This window comes from Cataglyphis hispanica, chromosome 16, assembly GCF_021464435.1.
Source record: "Cataglyphis hispanica isolate Lineage 1 chromosome 16, ULB_Chis1_1.0, whole genome shotgun sequence".
Taxonomy (NCBI): Eukaryota; Metazoa; Arthropoda; class Insecta; order Hymenoptera; family Formicidae; genus Cataglyphis; species Cataglyphis hispanica.
The window spans coordinates 3,015,519-3,031,393 of record NC_065969.1 but is presented as its reverse complement, the minus strand read 5'-3'; the positions used below and the strand labels follow the sequence as shown (position 1 = coordinate 3,031,393).

The 15,875-nt window shown below is 34.0% G+C and overlaps 3 protein-coding genes across 7 annotated transcripts in view; 2 read left to right on the top strand and 1 right to left on the bottom strand.

Moving 5' to 3' along the window:
- The window catches only part of LOC126855499 (E3 ubiquitin-protein ligase MYCBP2), a 174,365-nt gene extending 171,456 nt beyond the window's left edge, over positions 1-2,909 (bottom strand). For both annotated transcript variants that reach the window (XM_050603198.1, XM_050603196.1), the window contains exons 1-8: positions 2,579-2,909; positions 1,895-1,958; positions 1,576-1,815; positions 1,264-1,417; positions 977-1,179; positions 579-896; positions 338-505; positions 19-237 (exon numbers count right to left, since the gene is read on the bottom strand). In XM_050603198.1, coding sequence (XP_050459155.1) covers positions 19-237; positions 338-505; positions 579-896; positions 977-1,179; positions 1,264-1,417; positions 1,576-1,815; positions 1,895-1,958; positions 2,579-2,670 — 1,458 coding nt within the window. In that variant the 5' untranslated portion in view covers positions 2,671-2,909. The remainder of the gene's footprint in view (positions 1-18; positions 238-337; positions 506-578; positions 897-976; positions 1,180-1,263; positions 1,418-1,575; positions 1,816-1,894; positions 1,959-2,578) is intronic.
- A 441-nt stretch (positions 2,910-3,350) lies between these two features.
- On the top strand, positions 3,351-7,824 carry LOC126855518 (RING finger and SPRY domain-containing protein 1-like). 4 transcript variants are annotated; one of them, XM_050603258.1, is made up of 12 exons: positions 3,351-3,491; positions 4,073-4,296; positions 4,369-4,686; positions 4,767-4,932; positions 5,010-5,192; positions 5,280-5,346; positions 5,429-5,569; positions 5,666-5,781; positions 5,879-6,022; positions 6,171-6,388; positions 6,473-6,733; positions 6,814-7,824. In XM_050603258.1, the coding sequence occupies exons 3-12, from the start codon at positions 4,478-4,480 to the stop codon at positions 6,899-6,901; spliced, it is 1,593 nt and encodes a 530-aa protein (XP_050459215.1). In that variant the 5' UTR covers positions 3,351-3,491; positions 4,073-4,296; positions 4,369-4,477; the 3' UTR covers positions 6,902-7,824. The 4 variants fall into 4 exon arrangements, with proteins under 4 accessions (XP_050459215.1, XP_050459214.1, XP_050459212.1 ...); XM_050603257.1 differs by lacking the exon at positions 3,351-3,491 and adding an exon at positions 3,510-3,712; XM_050603255.1 differs by lacking the exon at positions 3,351-3,491 and adding an exon at positions 3,510-3,758.
- A 2,129-nt stretch (positions 7,825-9,953) lies between these two features.
- The window catches only part of LOC126855505 (serine/threonine-protein phosphatase 4 regulatory subunit 1-like), a 124,161-nt gene continuing 118,239 nt past the window's right edge, over positions 9,954-15,875 (top strand). The window contains exon 1 of the mRNA XM_050603222.1: positions 9,954-10,097. The gene's annotated coding sequence lies outside the window, so the exon portion shown is untranslated. The remainder of the gene's footprint in view (positions 10,098-15,875) is intronic.

Sequence of the window (15,875 nt, the reverse complement as noted above, 5' to 3'; positions counted from 1 at the left end):
TCATCTCATGATACCTACTTTTCCAGACACTGTTTTTAGTAAACCAAATTCCTTTCCTGCTGTAACCATCGCAATTTCATCATCGCATCCCGGATTTAAAGTATGTATCGTTTGTTCTTCATCAAATGATGCATATCCAAATATATCTACACATTTCCTTGCCAATTTCAGTGGCAATTCAGAGGCAACTGTTACAGGATTACTCAGTGTATTTATTGTACGCACTACAAAACCTTCCTGTTAAAAGAAGATAAAAATAAATTAATTATATAAATATCTCAAACAATAATACAATACAACAATAATGTGTGTATATATATATAATCACAATAATTACATCTTTGCCTGCTGTTATCATTCCTAAATTTTCGCCATCAGAGAACATGACAGAAGATGACCAATCTTTTCCTTCCAGGACGGCAATTCCTGTTACTATAAGCGTTTCTGCATCAATAATTAATAATTCACTCTGTTTCTTTGGTGCGCATTTGAAATATAACGAATTCTGTAAATATAATTTTGTATAAGTAATATACATTATATTTATTATTATTAAACGCATTAAACGAATAACTAACATTAGCATAACCAAGCCATCCTGTTTCTGTTGGATAAAAATCTGCTTTATGTATATATATATGCCCCCATATTGTACCACCATGGCCACTTCCAATTTTCAACAAACCACGAGATGTATGCAAATATAAGTACTTTCCATCGCTCACAAAACTACGTTCATTCAATACCATATTGTTCATCTCATTTGGTAACTTAAGTGTAGAGGTATATATCTTGGAACACTTGGGAACTCCATATGTAATCCAATCTGGTCTCACAAGTTTGCCTAACAAAATAGCATGAACACTTCTCTGCAGAGATGTTAGCACACATGGCATCTGAAATACAAAATTAATTTTATAGTATACTACATTATATTATACAACAAAATAAATGTTATAACATTTGTACAAAATACCTGAATATTTTGTATCGCTAATGCTCTGGGAGACATAAGTAGAGCTGCTATTGCTGCTAGCAGGCGCCCAGTATCTCCTCTTACCACAACAAGGCTCAACAAACACGCGCAAGCAACAGCTGTCAAATGACTGCCATCGTTAGCTGCGGCCGATTCAGGACCATGAGATGTTGCAAGATCCAGTAATAAATCAAATAATGGATCTAAAAATAGATTATTAAAAAATATTTTAAATATTTTAAATTTGTCAATTTATCAAATTTCTCTTGATATTCAAAGATACAAACCAATAACGTCATCTGGTTCAGATTTGAGGCCTTCTGGTAGTTGTCCTTGTAAAACATCTAATAAAGCCGATAACGCCTTTGTACATAAGATTGGATCAATTGTTCTACTCTCGCGCATCAATGTAAAAACACTTCTTAAACCAATACCTACAATCTTTATCAAAAAAGATTTATATTACACATATCTTTATCAAAAGGATCTATATTGCAGCTATATATATGTTATTTACAATAAATATAAATTTGCTATAATTAAATATTGCAACATATAAGCTAATATAAACATTAAACAAGTGCAGAATTGATTTTTACCTTTGGTAAATTCTGTATAGTTGATATTCTATCTTCATCATCACTTTCTGTATCTATAGTGTCACTAAGATCTGGTGGTGGAGAATTACAGTTTGAGGTTCTATAAACTTCACTTGATAATTTTGAATGTTTTTCTAGAATAGCATTTCTCACACTAGCAAACACAGCAAATGCTGAAGCATTACAAGGTGTTTCTATCTCTGGTAGATTATTGTAATTTAATTCTCCATTTAAATCAATCTGAACACATATAAAGAATGTCAAAATCTATTTTACTATAGAAGAAAAACAAAATTGTGACTATTATAATTACTAATACCTTTTTCTTGTCCCTTTTACGAACAGTTTTATGTTTTTTACATTTTCTCCATTCTCCCTTGTTCCTAACAATAATATAATATCACATCACTATAATTTAATTCTCCATTTAAATTAATTTATATTTTTAAAACATACAAATGTATCAAAATATACTTAAATTATATATATAGTGCAATAATTACACAAAATTTTATTATAATTATATAATAAAATTATTTTATTATAAAATAATAATAATAATAATTGTACATATATGATACTATTTAAATACAAGATTTCTGTTTATTTTTTGTGAACAATTTATGAGAATAAATCATTCTGTATACATGACTAAAAATTTTAATATTATAAGCAAACAACAGCAGAAGGATTCGTAATCTCGGAAATGAAACATATTGAAATGTTTAAATTAAGAATAAATAAACAAGAAAAAAATAATCCCCAATAAACAAAAAATTTGAGGTTACGTTCTAAATCGATAAAACGCGTCTAAGACACGTTTAAATAATGCCATTTTGACAATAAAAAATTTTATTCAAACATAAATTAAATTATTTAATTCTTAAGAATTGTCAACCAGTGATTGACAATCGGAAAGCCGATTAGCGGTGAAGTCACCGCCGATCGCGTCGAGTAAACAAATCATAAAAGAGGTTATACACCAGACATTCGAGAATCGTACCTTTGCGTCTCGACGTTTTTAAAGAGATCGTAAAAACACTTTGCGTAGTTTTCAGGATCAGGCAACAGCCTCTCGTTCTCCCCGGACACCATGATTCGCGGGAAATCCTCGGCATATATGAGTCACCAAGTCATTTTCCAGATACTATTGATCGTTGACTATCCGTCTAGCCGTCTTCTTCCCATGTGATGACATTACGTATCCCGAAATTCTGGAAAAAAGATATTCCGGTGGACGCGCGCCGTCTTCACAAACGTGAATCGACAATCTCTCGCAATCGGCCGGCGTTTTACTCCCGTAATTATCTCTTAGCGTGATTCAAAAGTGAAACCCCTTTCGCTCCGTTTCGCGTGTGTTGACTGACGTACCGCGAGTATACTTTTGGCGCGACTTCGATTATCGAAGCGATAACGGCGACTCGGCGCGAACTTCGTAAATATAAAAGTGCATACGTCGTTGCACCTGACAGATGAATATTTCAACGTGGACACTAAATGTCAGCACGTTCTGCTGCGCACACATGTATATGTATACACATACGTCATACATATATTTAACGAAACCGAAACATTTTACGATAGTGTATATCGCTATAGGAAATCAAATTCTATATATATTATTCACGTCATAATATAAACATATACGTCATACATACGGAGCGTATATTATGTGCTCATGTCAGAGAAATGTTTATTAGAACTGTTATATGTCGCAAATGTAAATAAAAAAAATATTATGATACAAAACATATCAATTGGAAAATATTTTCATCAGAAATCTGTAGGGGAGTTTAAAGTTTATCTGATGTATACACAGTTCGCAAACAGTCAGGTTCTACGAATATCGATACATTACAAATATAAATGTCAGGAACGATTTTTTTCGTCTATTCGAAATAAGACAAGAAGAATTGGTAATCTTTTTCACAGCACACGCGCCCATTAATTTATTACGAGGTTCGATGAGGGAAATGATGAAAAGCATCTCTCGGTTTATATGAATTGTCAGTTTACGCGTGCGTCTCACACCGAATATAAAATGCGATACGGCACAATCTACACGCGATTGTCCAGGGAACAATTCGATAACGTGTCACGTCGAGATTAGGGGAGCCGTTCGTGTAACCCTTACAAAGTATGAGCAGAAAATACTTACTGCCGTGGAGCGCGAGACTGACAGAGTAATATCGAATAGGATAAAATATACGCATTCCGCATTTTGTGTTCTATATGGTGAAATTACTGTTGTGATAGATTATTGAAAATACATAACCTCAAAAGCAAAGAATTTCTATTCAATTCTCATTTCTAATTAAATACCGAAGAATTCTGTCATGTGAAAAAGTGATATATATAATTATTTCTTAAAGAAATAATGAAATATACGATTCATCTTTTTATAAAGATACAAATAAAATAAATTGAATATCTATATGTATACTGATACATGAAATGTATTTTATTTTTACATAAAATTTTTTTAATTTTCTATTAGATTAGCAAGGAGGAAGCACGCATGATTGAATAAATGTAGTTACAAACTAAAAGGCAAATTGTAATGAATAAGATTTAAAAAACGTACAACATTTTGCGTTTAGTTTGCATTTAGTCACGAAACTTTAATGTTAAAGTGACATGAAGCAGATAAAAGTATGCTTATAACAGAATATCATCTATACATGGTAAAAGGATATGACTTGTCATGATATCATCCTTTCGGTAAGTGACATTAATCTTGAATTGTATATTTTGCGAAACAATATTTGTTATTTTCAAATTGTATATTTTCAGCCTAGTCAAATGCAAGATTTGATAGTACACTTATATCACTGTTCTGTAAATGTAACTTAAACAATAGGTAATAACTCGGTAAAGTTATTATTGCAACAAACCTGTGGGAATGGGCAATTGTTTGTGTAAAAATTCTCCAGAGCTTGAGACATATGGCAGTAATAATCATGGACAAACTCAAAATACCATAATACCAGAACCAAACATAAGTTTGGTTTCATCTAGCGATTCAGCATCTACTTTTAAGTTTCCTACATCGGCAAACATTGACAAACTTGTATTAGAGACACTTGGAAGTCTTGATACTCTGGTAGATAAGTAAGTAAAAGATATTTCATAATACATGCAAATGTATTTGTTTTCTATCTTTTAATGTGGATTTATATGTACATATTTAGCGATCATGAACCACCACCAGCAATGTTAAAATTAAATGCTATTGCGGACAAGGAAGATGGTTGGATACAAGTAGTTAGCTCTATGGTCAATGTTATTCCAATGCACAATCCATTAGGACCTTCTGTTATAATATTACTATTAGACGATTGCCCTTTACCTTCAAAGGTTAAAATTTATTTGTTGTATTACAAAAATCAAAGCTTTCAAACGACAGTATTAAAAATTGTTTGTTTATATGATAGGACTCTGTGCTACGATTATCACACATGTTTCAACTATTTCAAAGACTTGGACAAATACAAATTACAGCAACACAGCAACGCAATATATGTGTCGTACTTGGTTGCATCGCAGAGAAACTTGCTGGTCCTAGTAGTATAGCAATATTATCTGATGCCACTTTAGATTACCTTGTTTCAAACTTGGTATGTTAAATTTTATATTTAATTGATTTCTCCAATAAAATATCTAAATATCTGTCAATTATTTTTAATATAATTTTACTTTTTCAGCGAGAAAATATTGAACCTTATGTGATGTTATATTCTTTAATAGCACTAGAAAAATTTGCACAAACAAGTAAGTAAAATAATTAAATGTTTCTATTTCTCACTTTAACCAACATGCAATTAATGTATTAACATTTATAATAAATCAACAGGTGAAAATAAGGTAACCATTAAGAAACGCCTTATGTCAGAAAAACAAAATCCATTATTAGAATTGGAGAAATGGGCCACAGAAACACATTATGTACGTCGTCAAGTTGGTTTCTGTGCACAGTGGTGTTTAGATAACTTATGTAAGTATAATTAGCTCAGACTCTCTTTTTCTAAATTTACTATGATTAACTTGTATTATTTTACAAATAATAATGTATTAATTTCATTTTTGTTAGTCTTGATGGAAGGTAGAAAATATTCTCACGACTTGGTCGATGTGACGGGTATTAATGCAATGTTAAATACAAAGGATGTAAGCGAGTACCTGAAAATATCACCCAATGGTTTGGAGGTAAATATTCGAAAATATTGTATCTTCCCGAAATTGAATGTTTATTAATGTTTTATTATAATCGTTTTAATCTAATGATAATCTATTGTCATTTCAGGCACGATGTGATGCCTATTCATTTGAAAGTGTACGATGCACATTTCAAGTAGATTCAGGCATATGGTATTATGAGACATTAATAATAACTACAGGAGTGATGCAAATCGGATGGGCTACAAAGGATAGCACATTTTTAAATCATGTAAATGATTTGTTTTCATATTTCAGAATATTTTTGATAATTTACACAATTGTTGAAAATAGTATTTTAGCCTCTATTATTAAATGTAACAATTTTTATTATTTTTATACGCGGGCACACAATATTATTTTTGATTTTTTAATATTAGGAGGGATATGGTATAGGAGATGATGAATTTTCTTTGGCCTACGATGGCTGTCGCAGACTGATTTGGTATAATGCACGAAGTGAAAAATTTCATGACAGACCATGTTGGAAATCTGGTGATATTTTAGGTTGCTTATTGGATTTAAATAAACTAGAGATAATATTTTCAATCAATGGTATACCTCTTAAACCATGCATTCAAGTATTTAAAACAGTAAGGTACATATCTATTTCTTTAATATCATCCAATTTTTCCAAAGATTCAAATAAAATTACTTATCAAAAATATATGGACATTTTTAGGTCTGGATTTTTTGCAGCAGCTAGTTTTATGTCATTCCAACAATGCCTATTTAACTTTGGAAATGCACCTTTTAAATATCCGCCTACAGATCGAGAATTTCAGAAATTTAACGATTATGCTACATTGAAACCAGAAGATAAAATCATACTTCCCAGACACATATATTTAGACCAATTGAGAAGACTTAGTGTTAGGGAAGATTCCTGTACATTATGTTTTGACCAGAGGGCATCAGTAAGGTTACTGCCATGTAACCATAGGTAATATATAATTGTATACTTAAATTTTTGAACTATATTCTATGATAATGTAATGCAATAATTGATTTTTATTTTTGCAGAGGATTTTGCCAAAGGTGTTCGAAACAGTTGATTGAGTGCCCAATGTGTAGAGCTACTATTGAAGAAGTAGTCTCAGATAACATATGACATCAATCATATCATATCAATATTTTCTTTCATTACTTCTCTTATATCATGCAATTTTCATGGCATTGTCTCGAAATAATAATTATACTAAACAATTTGTGCTACATATTGCATACAGTTATCACGTGTCATATAATATTTTTCTTGCAATACAATGCATTAATAAATAAAAAGGATTACAAATTAATTGTAGATGAAGGAATTCTATGATGATATATTACAAAAAAGATTTGAACAAGTTTTTATTCTAAAAGTCAAAAGACTCTAAGCATAAACAAATATTTTACTGAAACAAAACATTCTCTTTGAAACACTTTTCCATACTTCTCCATACTTTTTCTACTATATAGATTTATAGAAAAGTATTGTTTTAAATATGATTATCTTCAAGATATTAAAATAATGTATATAATTGAATATACATTATATAAATATGACTAATGAAGAGAGAAGCAAATAAATGAAAGAAAACAATTAGAAATGAATAAAAGAAGAGCATAAATCAGAGAGAACAGGAGAGCCAATCCTCCTAACTTTATTTAACAAAAGTTTTGCTTCTAGGCACTTTCAAATTATTTTTAATAATTTGAAAGCCTATATTTTAATAATGACTGAATTATTCAATTTTTTTTTAAAGAGATTATTTGTGTTCACTCTTTTTTTCTCTAATTTAATAATTTTTTCTATATCTTAGAATTATATGCAAAAAGTTCAGATTATTTGCAAACTATTTAAATTCCTATTTTATAAGTTATGCATAAATAAACATAACTATAGCGATGTAATGTAAATTTATCTTTAAAAAATTGTGAAATACTGATATAGTATATATTACGCTAAGATAACACATACATTCGCATACATACACATATATTATATTCTTGGGATGATATAAAAGAAAATTAATGTTTTATCATATACATGTATTTTTCAAACATTTTTTTATAAAGTCTTATTTTTGTTATCAATTACCTCTCCCATTATTTTAGCGTAATTCTTATGTCTAATAAAAAAACAATAAATTCTCAAACAAATAAACGATAAATTCACTCACCGGCCGTTGCACTGCTATAGTATTGCTATCGCGTTACCACCATTTGGCTATATTTTCCTAAAGATCAAATTAAAATGTAATAAATATATGTCAAAATGGATATTTTGATAAATATCCATTTTATTCTTTGTATACATTTGAAACATTAAAGTTGGATTTAAATGTATTTTTTTTTTAATGGAACATATATATATATGTAAATTTGATTCTCTCTAAATTAATTTATTTGATATTATTTTTACTATTTTCATTACTTGCTCCTATTTGCAAACAATATTTATCATCAATAAATCTTAATTCCTCAATAATTTTATTGATATTTTAAGTAAAAATAAAGACATTTTTGGAGCAACGGTTGTGCGGAGTCCATTTGATAAAATTGTCGCACTACTATGAAATTTATTATATTTAAGCATAATATGACTGTTATAGGATTATCTATATGCCCTAGACGCTTACTTGCAGACAATATTTAGTATTAGCAACTTAATTTTTCGATTTTATTAATATTTATTTCAATCGTGTTTGAAGCTACGGTCGCGCGGAGTTCACTTGATGAAACTGACAGAAATATCGGATCACTAACGCGATATACAGTATTTACGCAAAATACGACAATCGCCCGATATTTTTCTCGATATTTTCGACACTTACCCGCTCACTTGTAGATGATATTTATTCTTGACGATGTTATTAATAAGACTTGAAATTATGATCGCACCGAGTTCATTTGATGAAGTAGTCGCAATGTTTGCATTATGGTGATATATCGTATTTGTGCATAATATAACAGTCATCCGATATTTTCCACGATGTTCCCGAATCTACGCGCTTCTTTTACAATCGATATCTTCTCTCAATAATTTAACTTACCAATCGTTTCATGATGCTCGATCGCGGATCGATCCTCACCACAACCGTCTTGCCGTTAGTGCGCCAGAAAATATCTCAATATCTCAATATCTCAATATCCGGTTCCGTTAGGAAACCGATTCCGTAATTCCGAGTTTAAAATATGTAAAGCAAATATGGTTGCCATGACATCATTTGCGCGCTAATTTTTAAACGTAACACTAGTATGATATCATAATATAAAGCGCAAATATAAAAATAATATGTGTTTTATATTTGATATGCATTTGCATTGACATCGTGTTTATTTCTTATATACATATGCATTGATGTCACGCGATTATATTCAGTGTACAAATATACGTTAATGTCGTAGCAACGCGCTTCGTGACAGCCATATTTGAATTAGTACTCGGAACCTCGGAATCGAACCGTAGTTTTAAGGAAATGGGAAATCCAGTTTATAGTCGTTTCCGCTCTCGTCTACGATGCATGTCGCGCGCGATCGGCGTCGGGATGATTTTAATGCGGATATAATCGCGAATTATAATCGAACATCGGGAGTGTCAAAGTAATCGATCATTGTGATCGTCAAATTATTGTATATTACAGTGTGCGAGTGCGTGCAATATTAACGGTCAAGAATCGCTAGTCGCTCGTCGCATCGATTTTTCTGAAAATAACGGCCGTTTGCAAATAAATCATATCGGGAGTGCTGAGAAAACTATTGCACGATCGTCTATTTTGCGTAAATACAAGTATTTCGAGTCGATTATGCGAATATACGGTGATTCGGCGAAGTGAAAATCCGCGCCATCCGAGCTCGAAACGTTGTTGAACGGTGAAAATATTCGCGAGAAATTAAGCATCGCCTGCAAATAAATACATAGTGATAAAAATGCCTCGAGACAATTCTCGAATTATCGTCGGCATCATGCAAGAATACAGTGTATTTCTCGTCGATGATATGTATTTTTGCCGAGTGAAGTTGCAGCGATAGGCGCGACTCCAGTCCTAAGGAATAATTTAAACATTTCGCGATATCGATAATCTAAGAGTGCGCGCGAGAATCGAAAGACTCGTATCAATCGATCACGCAAAGTGACAGCTAGTTGATCGCGTGGCCGTGAGAGCGCGCCGCAGTTTGTTACAAGATGGCGGGTGAGTGAGTGACTGTGGACGAGACGAGGCTGCTCCGAAAACACGAGGGATTTTCCGCTAACCCGTGGTGTTTGTGGGTTTCAGATATATCCTACATCCAGACAGAGGATCTAGAGGATTCGGACGAGGGTGAGTACTCTGTTAGCGCGGACGCGCCTTTACTTTACGAAGGTATCGCCGTCGCACGCGCGCGACGACGACACCTCAGGCTCGCTCGGCATGGCATCCGTTCCTCGTTCGACGTACTCGGAGTAGCCCGGAAGTATTCCGGAGTCACGTGCGCGCGTATGGGAGCGCGCGATCGCGATGTTGCGTGGCAGGATGGGAATAGTCGGGTGTCTCGAAGCGCGCGATCTCACGCCATGGGCTTTCGAGGTTAGGTCGATACGTCGCGGCGCGCGCGACCGGTCGCGTCGCGAGAGAGACAAGTCGCGAGGATATTAAAGGCTTCGCGATGAGCATCGCTCCGGCAGGATGTCTACTCCGACACGCGTGCGATCGAGATGTGCGTGACGCGCGTTCTACGTCGAGATCACGGGGCGGTTCTTGCCGGGCGTGAGGGGGCGCTGACGGAACGCCACGCCGCACGCGGTGTTTATCTCGGTCGCGGCGCGAGAGAGACAGAGAGAGAGAAAAAAGAAAGTAAGACGAGCCGTGGTGACCGGTGACGAGAGGGAAATATTCGTTTCGTCGCGTTGCGGTGGCGAGGAACGTTATTCGAAACAGGATCGTGCCAAGCATTTTTCGAATAACTGCGCGACACTCGCGATGAGCCAACCATCTGCGATTCGCGTCGCGAATTTTGACGTTATCAGTGGCGCCGGATCGATAATGATCTTGAGAGATTTTGTGGCGCCAATTATACACTCGGCATTTATTAGATATTGATTAAAAATATTTCAATTCGAGATGTTTTTCGAGGAAATTGATATGTTTGAATGACACATAAGATATCGCGCTGTCATTCAGAATTTGAATCTAACTTTTTAAAATTAGTCTTAAAATATAATTTCGAAGAGTTGATTATTTAATACTATAATTATATTAGATATATTTATATATAAATTGTCATTTTTTTGTATTTAAGATTAAATGCAGGAATTTTTAAAATATAATAAATTTAGCAAAATTATAACTAATTATAGATATTTTAATTTTTCTTAAAAATATGATCGAGGAATTTTCATAGATAAATATTTTGAATGACTCCAGTAATTGCGACCGGCAGTTGCAAGGATGCAACAGACGTTTTATAATTGTCAGATGCAGTTAGACGGGATTATAATTAAACGGTTAAATGACACGATTATATTCTCGAGTATCGCTGATAATTGCGAGCGACAGTTGCGATGATGTCGTAGATTACAGATAAAAACGGGAATCGAGTATAATTGATATACGAGATACGTATGGATGCCATTATAACTAAAAACGCGTAATAATCGCGTCCACTGACGTCTAAAATACAGTGTATTCGAAACGTAGAAAATCCAAGTCACGAAGAGTGGCGGCATCTCGAAAGATTAAAGAAAACGTTCTCTATCGAGGTTACTGATCTCGGGTTCCTCTCCTATCGTCTATTTGCGAGTGCCATCTGTCGTAAGTAGGACCGTACCAGGTCGACGGAGAATTTTCCCGGAGAACGCGTGTATCCCGAGAATCTCCTCGAACTCGAGATACGAAAACACCCAAAACGCGCGAGATCGAATTTCGCTTCTTGCGGACAACGCGAATAATCCATCCCACGATTATACATGTAATGAACGACAATGACTCCAGTTTGTTCCACCGTCACTTATCTCTCGGGTTCTCCTTCTCGCGTCATCCTCGCGAGTATCTTCCCCGTCGTCGACCGAGCTGGTCCTCTAGCTGCCTTTATCTTACATTCCAGAGACCGTTTATCAGCTTCGCCCCGCTTATATTTCTAAGCGTGTCTAGATAGAGAGAAGTATATATTCGGATCAGTAACCTTTTCCTCGATGACCGAGCATGCCCAGATTTAGAGATCGGAAGGATGTTATTTTGTGGAACAAGCATCATCTTTGCGAGTCAATCGTGAATTATTTAATGCATGACTACTTGATTTGATTTCTGTATTTGTATAATACAATGTGATTATATAAATGGGCATATCGCATATTACCAAATATTCACATTTCAAGTAACATACTTTATACGTAAAACTAACAGTTGACATTTTAAATTCTGATCGATAGAAAGCTTCAAGTAATTGACGAAAAGAAAATTTTATTTAGCGAAAAACAGAATTATTATTAATAAGATCTCTTAATTAGTCATCGCTAATTTTGTCTCTGATTATATATTATTTAAATTCCAGTTTGGACGAAAATTTATGAAATTTTTCGATAGTACGACTTACGACAATGACTATGGCAGCTTATGGTAACTGCCAGTAATCGATCGCGATTATGCAAATTATTTGGTAACTGGCTGTGACAGCTACTACATTAGACTCCGGATTTCTCGGGCATCGATGACTTTTGTTTTTCATTTTTTTTTTAATGAAATTGTCGCGATCACTTTACAGCCTTTTTTAGCATTCACGTTTATCTCTTGTTTGTTTTGAAAAAATTTTTAAAAACGATATAAAAAAGGAGTAAATTTAGTTATCTCTAAAGATTCAGTTATTTCTACTTTTATAGATAATTCTTTACGCATCAATAATTTATTGAATTTTATTTAAGCAGAAAATTTCTTTAAAAAATAATAGGAAATAATTGTAAAAAAAAAAACATGTCAACGTAAAATAGATGTCAAATCGTGAATCAATATAAATCGGTTGCGATTCTTAAGACGACGACAGATCGTTACAATGCAAAATCTTGCATCATTTCGTTCGTTTCTACATGATTTTAATTTGCAAAGTATTCCTTAATATGATTCATGAAGTTTTTATACAAGCTCCTCTTTCAAAACGTCTCGTCGGATGGGATATCTTTTTCTTTCCACCGCGCAACGTCGACTTTATCCGACCGGACATGAGGATGGATAAGAGGGGCGACAGACACGGCGAAGGGGGAAGGAGAGGGGGAGAATATGGGGTATAGAACGAGTATAGGCGGATGTATAAAGAAACTTTAATTTCTTGGCATTGCGTGAAGTTCCTTGCCCTTTCAGCCTTTTCGGTTCGGTGGTCTGTTTTTGATAGGAAGACTACGACGTCGTCTAGACGCAGAGCGAGGTGGGGTTACCTCGGCTTTTATAATCGCAACACAAAACGCACCCCTTGACGTGCTCGAACGCAAAAATACCAGTTTTCTTCCCTCTTTCTTTTTTTACTCTCTCTTTCTCTCTTCTTTTCCCGCTCGCGCGCGTGTGTATGTCAGCCTTTTACTATTCTTTCGTTGTCGGCCGTCGCCCTTCCTGTACTCGCGCGTATGGGCGCGTTACATTAAAATGATTTATTCACCTTATTAAATTCGCATTCGAGACTAGCTAAATATGCGAAGTAGACATCCCGCCGTATCGCAAAACCGGACTCTTGCCACCCTTTCGAGACGACGAACTTCGCGACGCGTTTGTACACTTCTTTCTTCTCTCGCTTTTTATTTATCTTGCAATCTCGCGATGGATCGTTATCGTGGTCGACACCTGTTTTAATCCCTTCGGAAACTATTTTTTAAATGAAAATGCAAATCTATCGTTTTATTTGTTTAAAATTTATTTGTATGCCAGTTAAAGCTAACTAAAACCTGCGGCTTAACTAAATTTCTCTTTTCAAAAAAAACTATATAACTGAGGAAAACTTATAACAGTTAAATATTTTTGTTAATTTTAATCAATATTTTTATATATGAAAGCAGTTCTTTATTAAATTTATAATAAATCTCATTCTTTGCTTTACAAAAAACAATGTTAGATAATTAAAAAAAGTAGAAACATTTATAAATTTTGCAATTATTACGCAAGACGCAATTAAACTTTTTTTTTTTTTTTTATAAAGTAAACATAAAGTGACCCATGTTTCTGGCTAAATACGAATAATTTCGGATTAATAACTAGGGTAGGTCAATATGGTCGATTTGGTCCATCATTAGCGTCGCGATCGAATCGAGCCGAGCCAAGAGGTGGCGCCGCCTCTCGTCGAAACGGACGATCGAATGGCGGCCGATTATTACATGACATTCCTCGAATACCATTCCAATCTCTCCTTCATCTCCTCCCGCAGTCCAACCAGAGTCTTCCACCATCTCCTCTCCTCTCCGTTTCTCTTCCCCGCTTTATTCTCCCCTTCTTTCTCTCGAGGTTCACCCTTTTTACATCTTCTCGTTATAAAGGACGCGTAAGCCTTCTAACAGGCACAAGTGGCTTCGACATCGAAGTAGACGATGCAAATGATAAACACTTTCTTCCTTTCAAAAATTCTACATTAATCTTCGAGAATTCACTCAAGATGAATAATTTTTTTTTTTTGTTTTATATTATTTTATATTATTTTTTTTATATTATTTTATATTATTTTACACGTAAAAAGATATAATAGATGTTGGGAAGAAAGAATTTTTTTCATGTGTATAATCTTGTATTAAATCCATAAATTTTAGCGATTTATTATTAAGTTTATCTAGAAGAAGGCTTATTGTAGTTAATATATATATTTGTGTACCTTTTTACACCCAAATATTCGATTTTAAATGTCTAGATTCATAAAATTGTGATAAAAAAATGTGCATAGAGCATTCAGAAGTTAAACTCTAGTGTTTTTTTATATCGTGAAAACGTTCGTATGGCTCAAAATAATAGAAGAAAACGAACGTTATATATATATATATATATTTCTTTTTCAAAATTTGTTATTCTAAAATGTTCATGGGACTAATTTGAAAAATATCTAATATATCTTACTCTTTGATTTATGTGTGTCCGCGTTTTACGATGAAGCGAAATTGAGCATCGACCGCGCCCTTACGAGAGAGAAGCATGCGATACAAGAGATATTTTGGAAAAAAATATGAAAAGAGAATTAAATACGCACTTTGCCATATTAATCCAGTTTCAGGAAATTACACGTTACATTCTTATTTTTCATTATCACATTTATTGCTAAATGATTATCTGATATCGAATTAGAATTTCCTGAAATATAGTTTTCCTGAAATGTAGTTTCATATTCACCGTTAATATGAGATGAAAATCAGACAGACTTTGCGTTAATCGATCGTAATTCGCTTTAACGCAGGGAATACGGAAATACTTGGTATAGATTAAATCCCGATAATTCGTTATCGAATTAATTATATCGAATTGTATTTCGTGTCGATATTTCGCTCATATTCGCGTTTCGTCTAGTTCGGTTTTTCGCGCAATATTGGCGGCAGCTTCCCGAATTCGTTCTCTCGAGAGCAGCCCCGGGGGCCGACGACGAGCACTGTGAGAAATATCGATTCGCGGCCGTCTTCCATTCTGACTGTAATAGCGCGACGCGAACCTCCCGAAGAAGGACGCTGCCCGACACCCTGTTGCGAAGGGGGAGAGGGACGGAGAGAAAGGATAGAGGCCGTCGGTAGTGAAGATAGTACGATTTCTCGTAAAACCACGAGAGCGAACCCATTCATAAAGACGAAACCGTGACTAACGAGCAAGGAGAGAAACAGCTTCGGTTCTCATCCATCCCTTTCTGCCTTCCATCTCCACTCTTTTCTTTCCGTCTTTTCGCTCTTCTTTCTCGGTACAGAGTTATTTTGCCATTATTTTATACGCCAGTCATTCGAACGCGTGATATGTATTTTTTTCTATCTGTCAGTTGTATTGTTTTTATTTTCGCATTAGGCGTGAATAATAAAAAAAGAATTATAGAATTTTGTAGACAAGACGTAGGAATTTGTATTGAAAATTAATTTTTTAATTTTAGAATGAATTTTAATAGAATTTTTAATCGATAAAGTT

Bases quoted from the DNA above. Each gene is read 5' to 3' on its own strand.
- LOC126855518 (XM_050603258.1), top strand. From the start codon at position 4,478: ATGGGCAATTGTTTGTGTAAAAATTCTCCAGAGCTTGAGACATATGGC. The intron at 5,782-5,878 runs GTAAATATTCGA...TTGTCATTTCAG, and splicing joins TATCACCCAATGGTTTGGAG to GCACGATGTGATGCCTATTC. The intron at 6,389-6,472 runs GTACATATCTAT...GGACATTTTTAG, and splicing joins CAAGTATTTAAAACAGTAAG to GTCTGGATTTTTTGCAGCAG.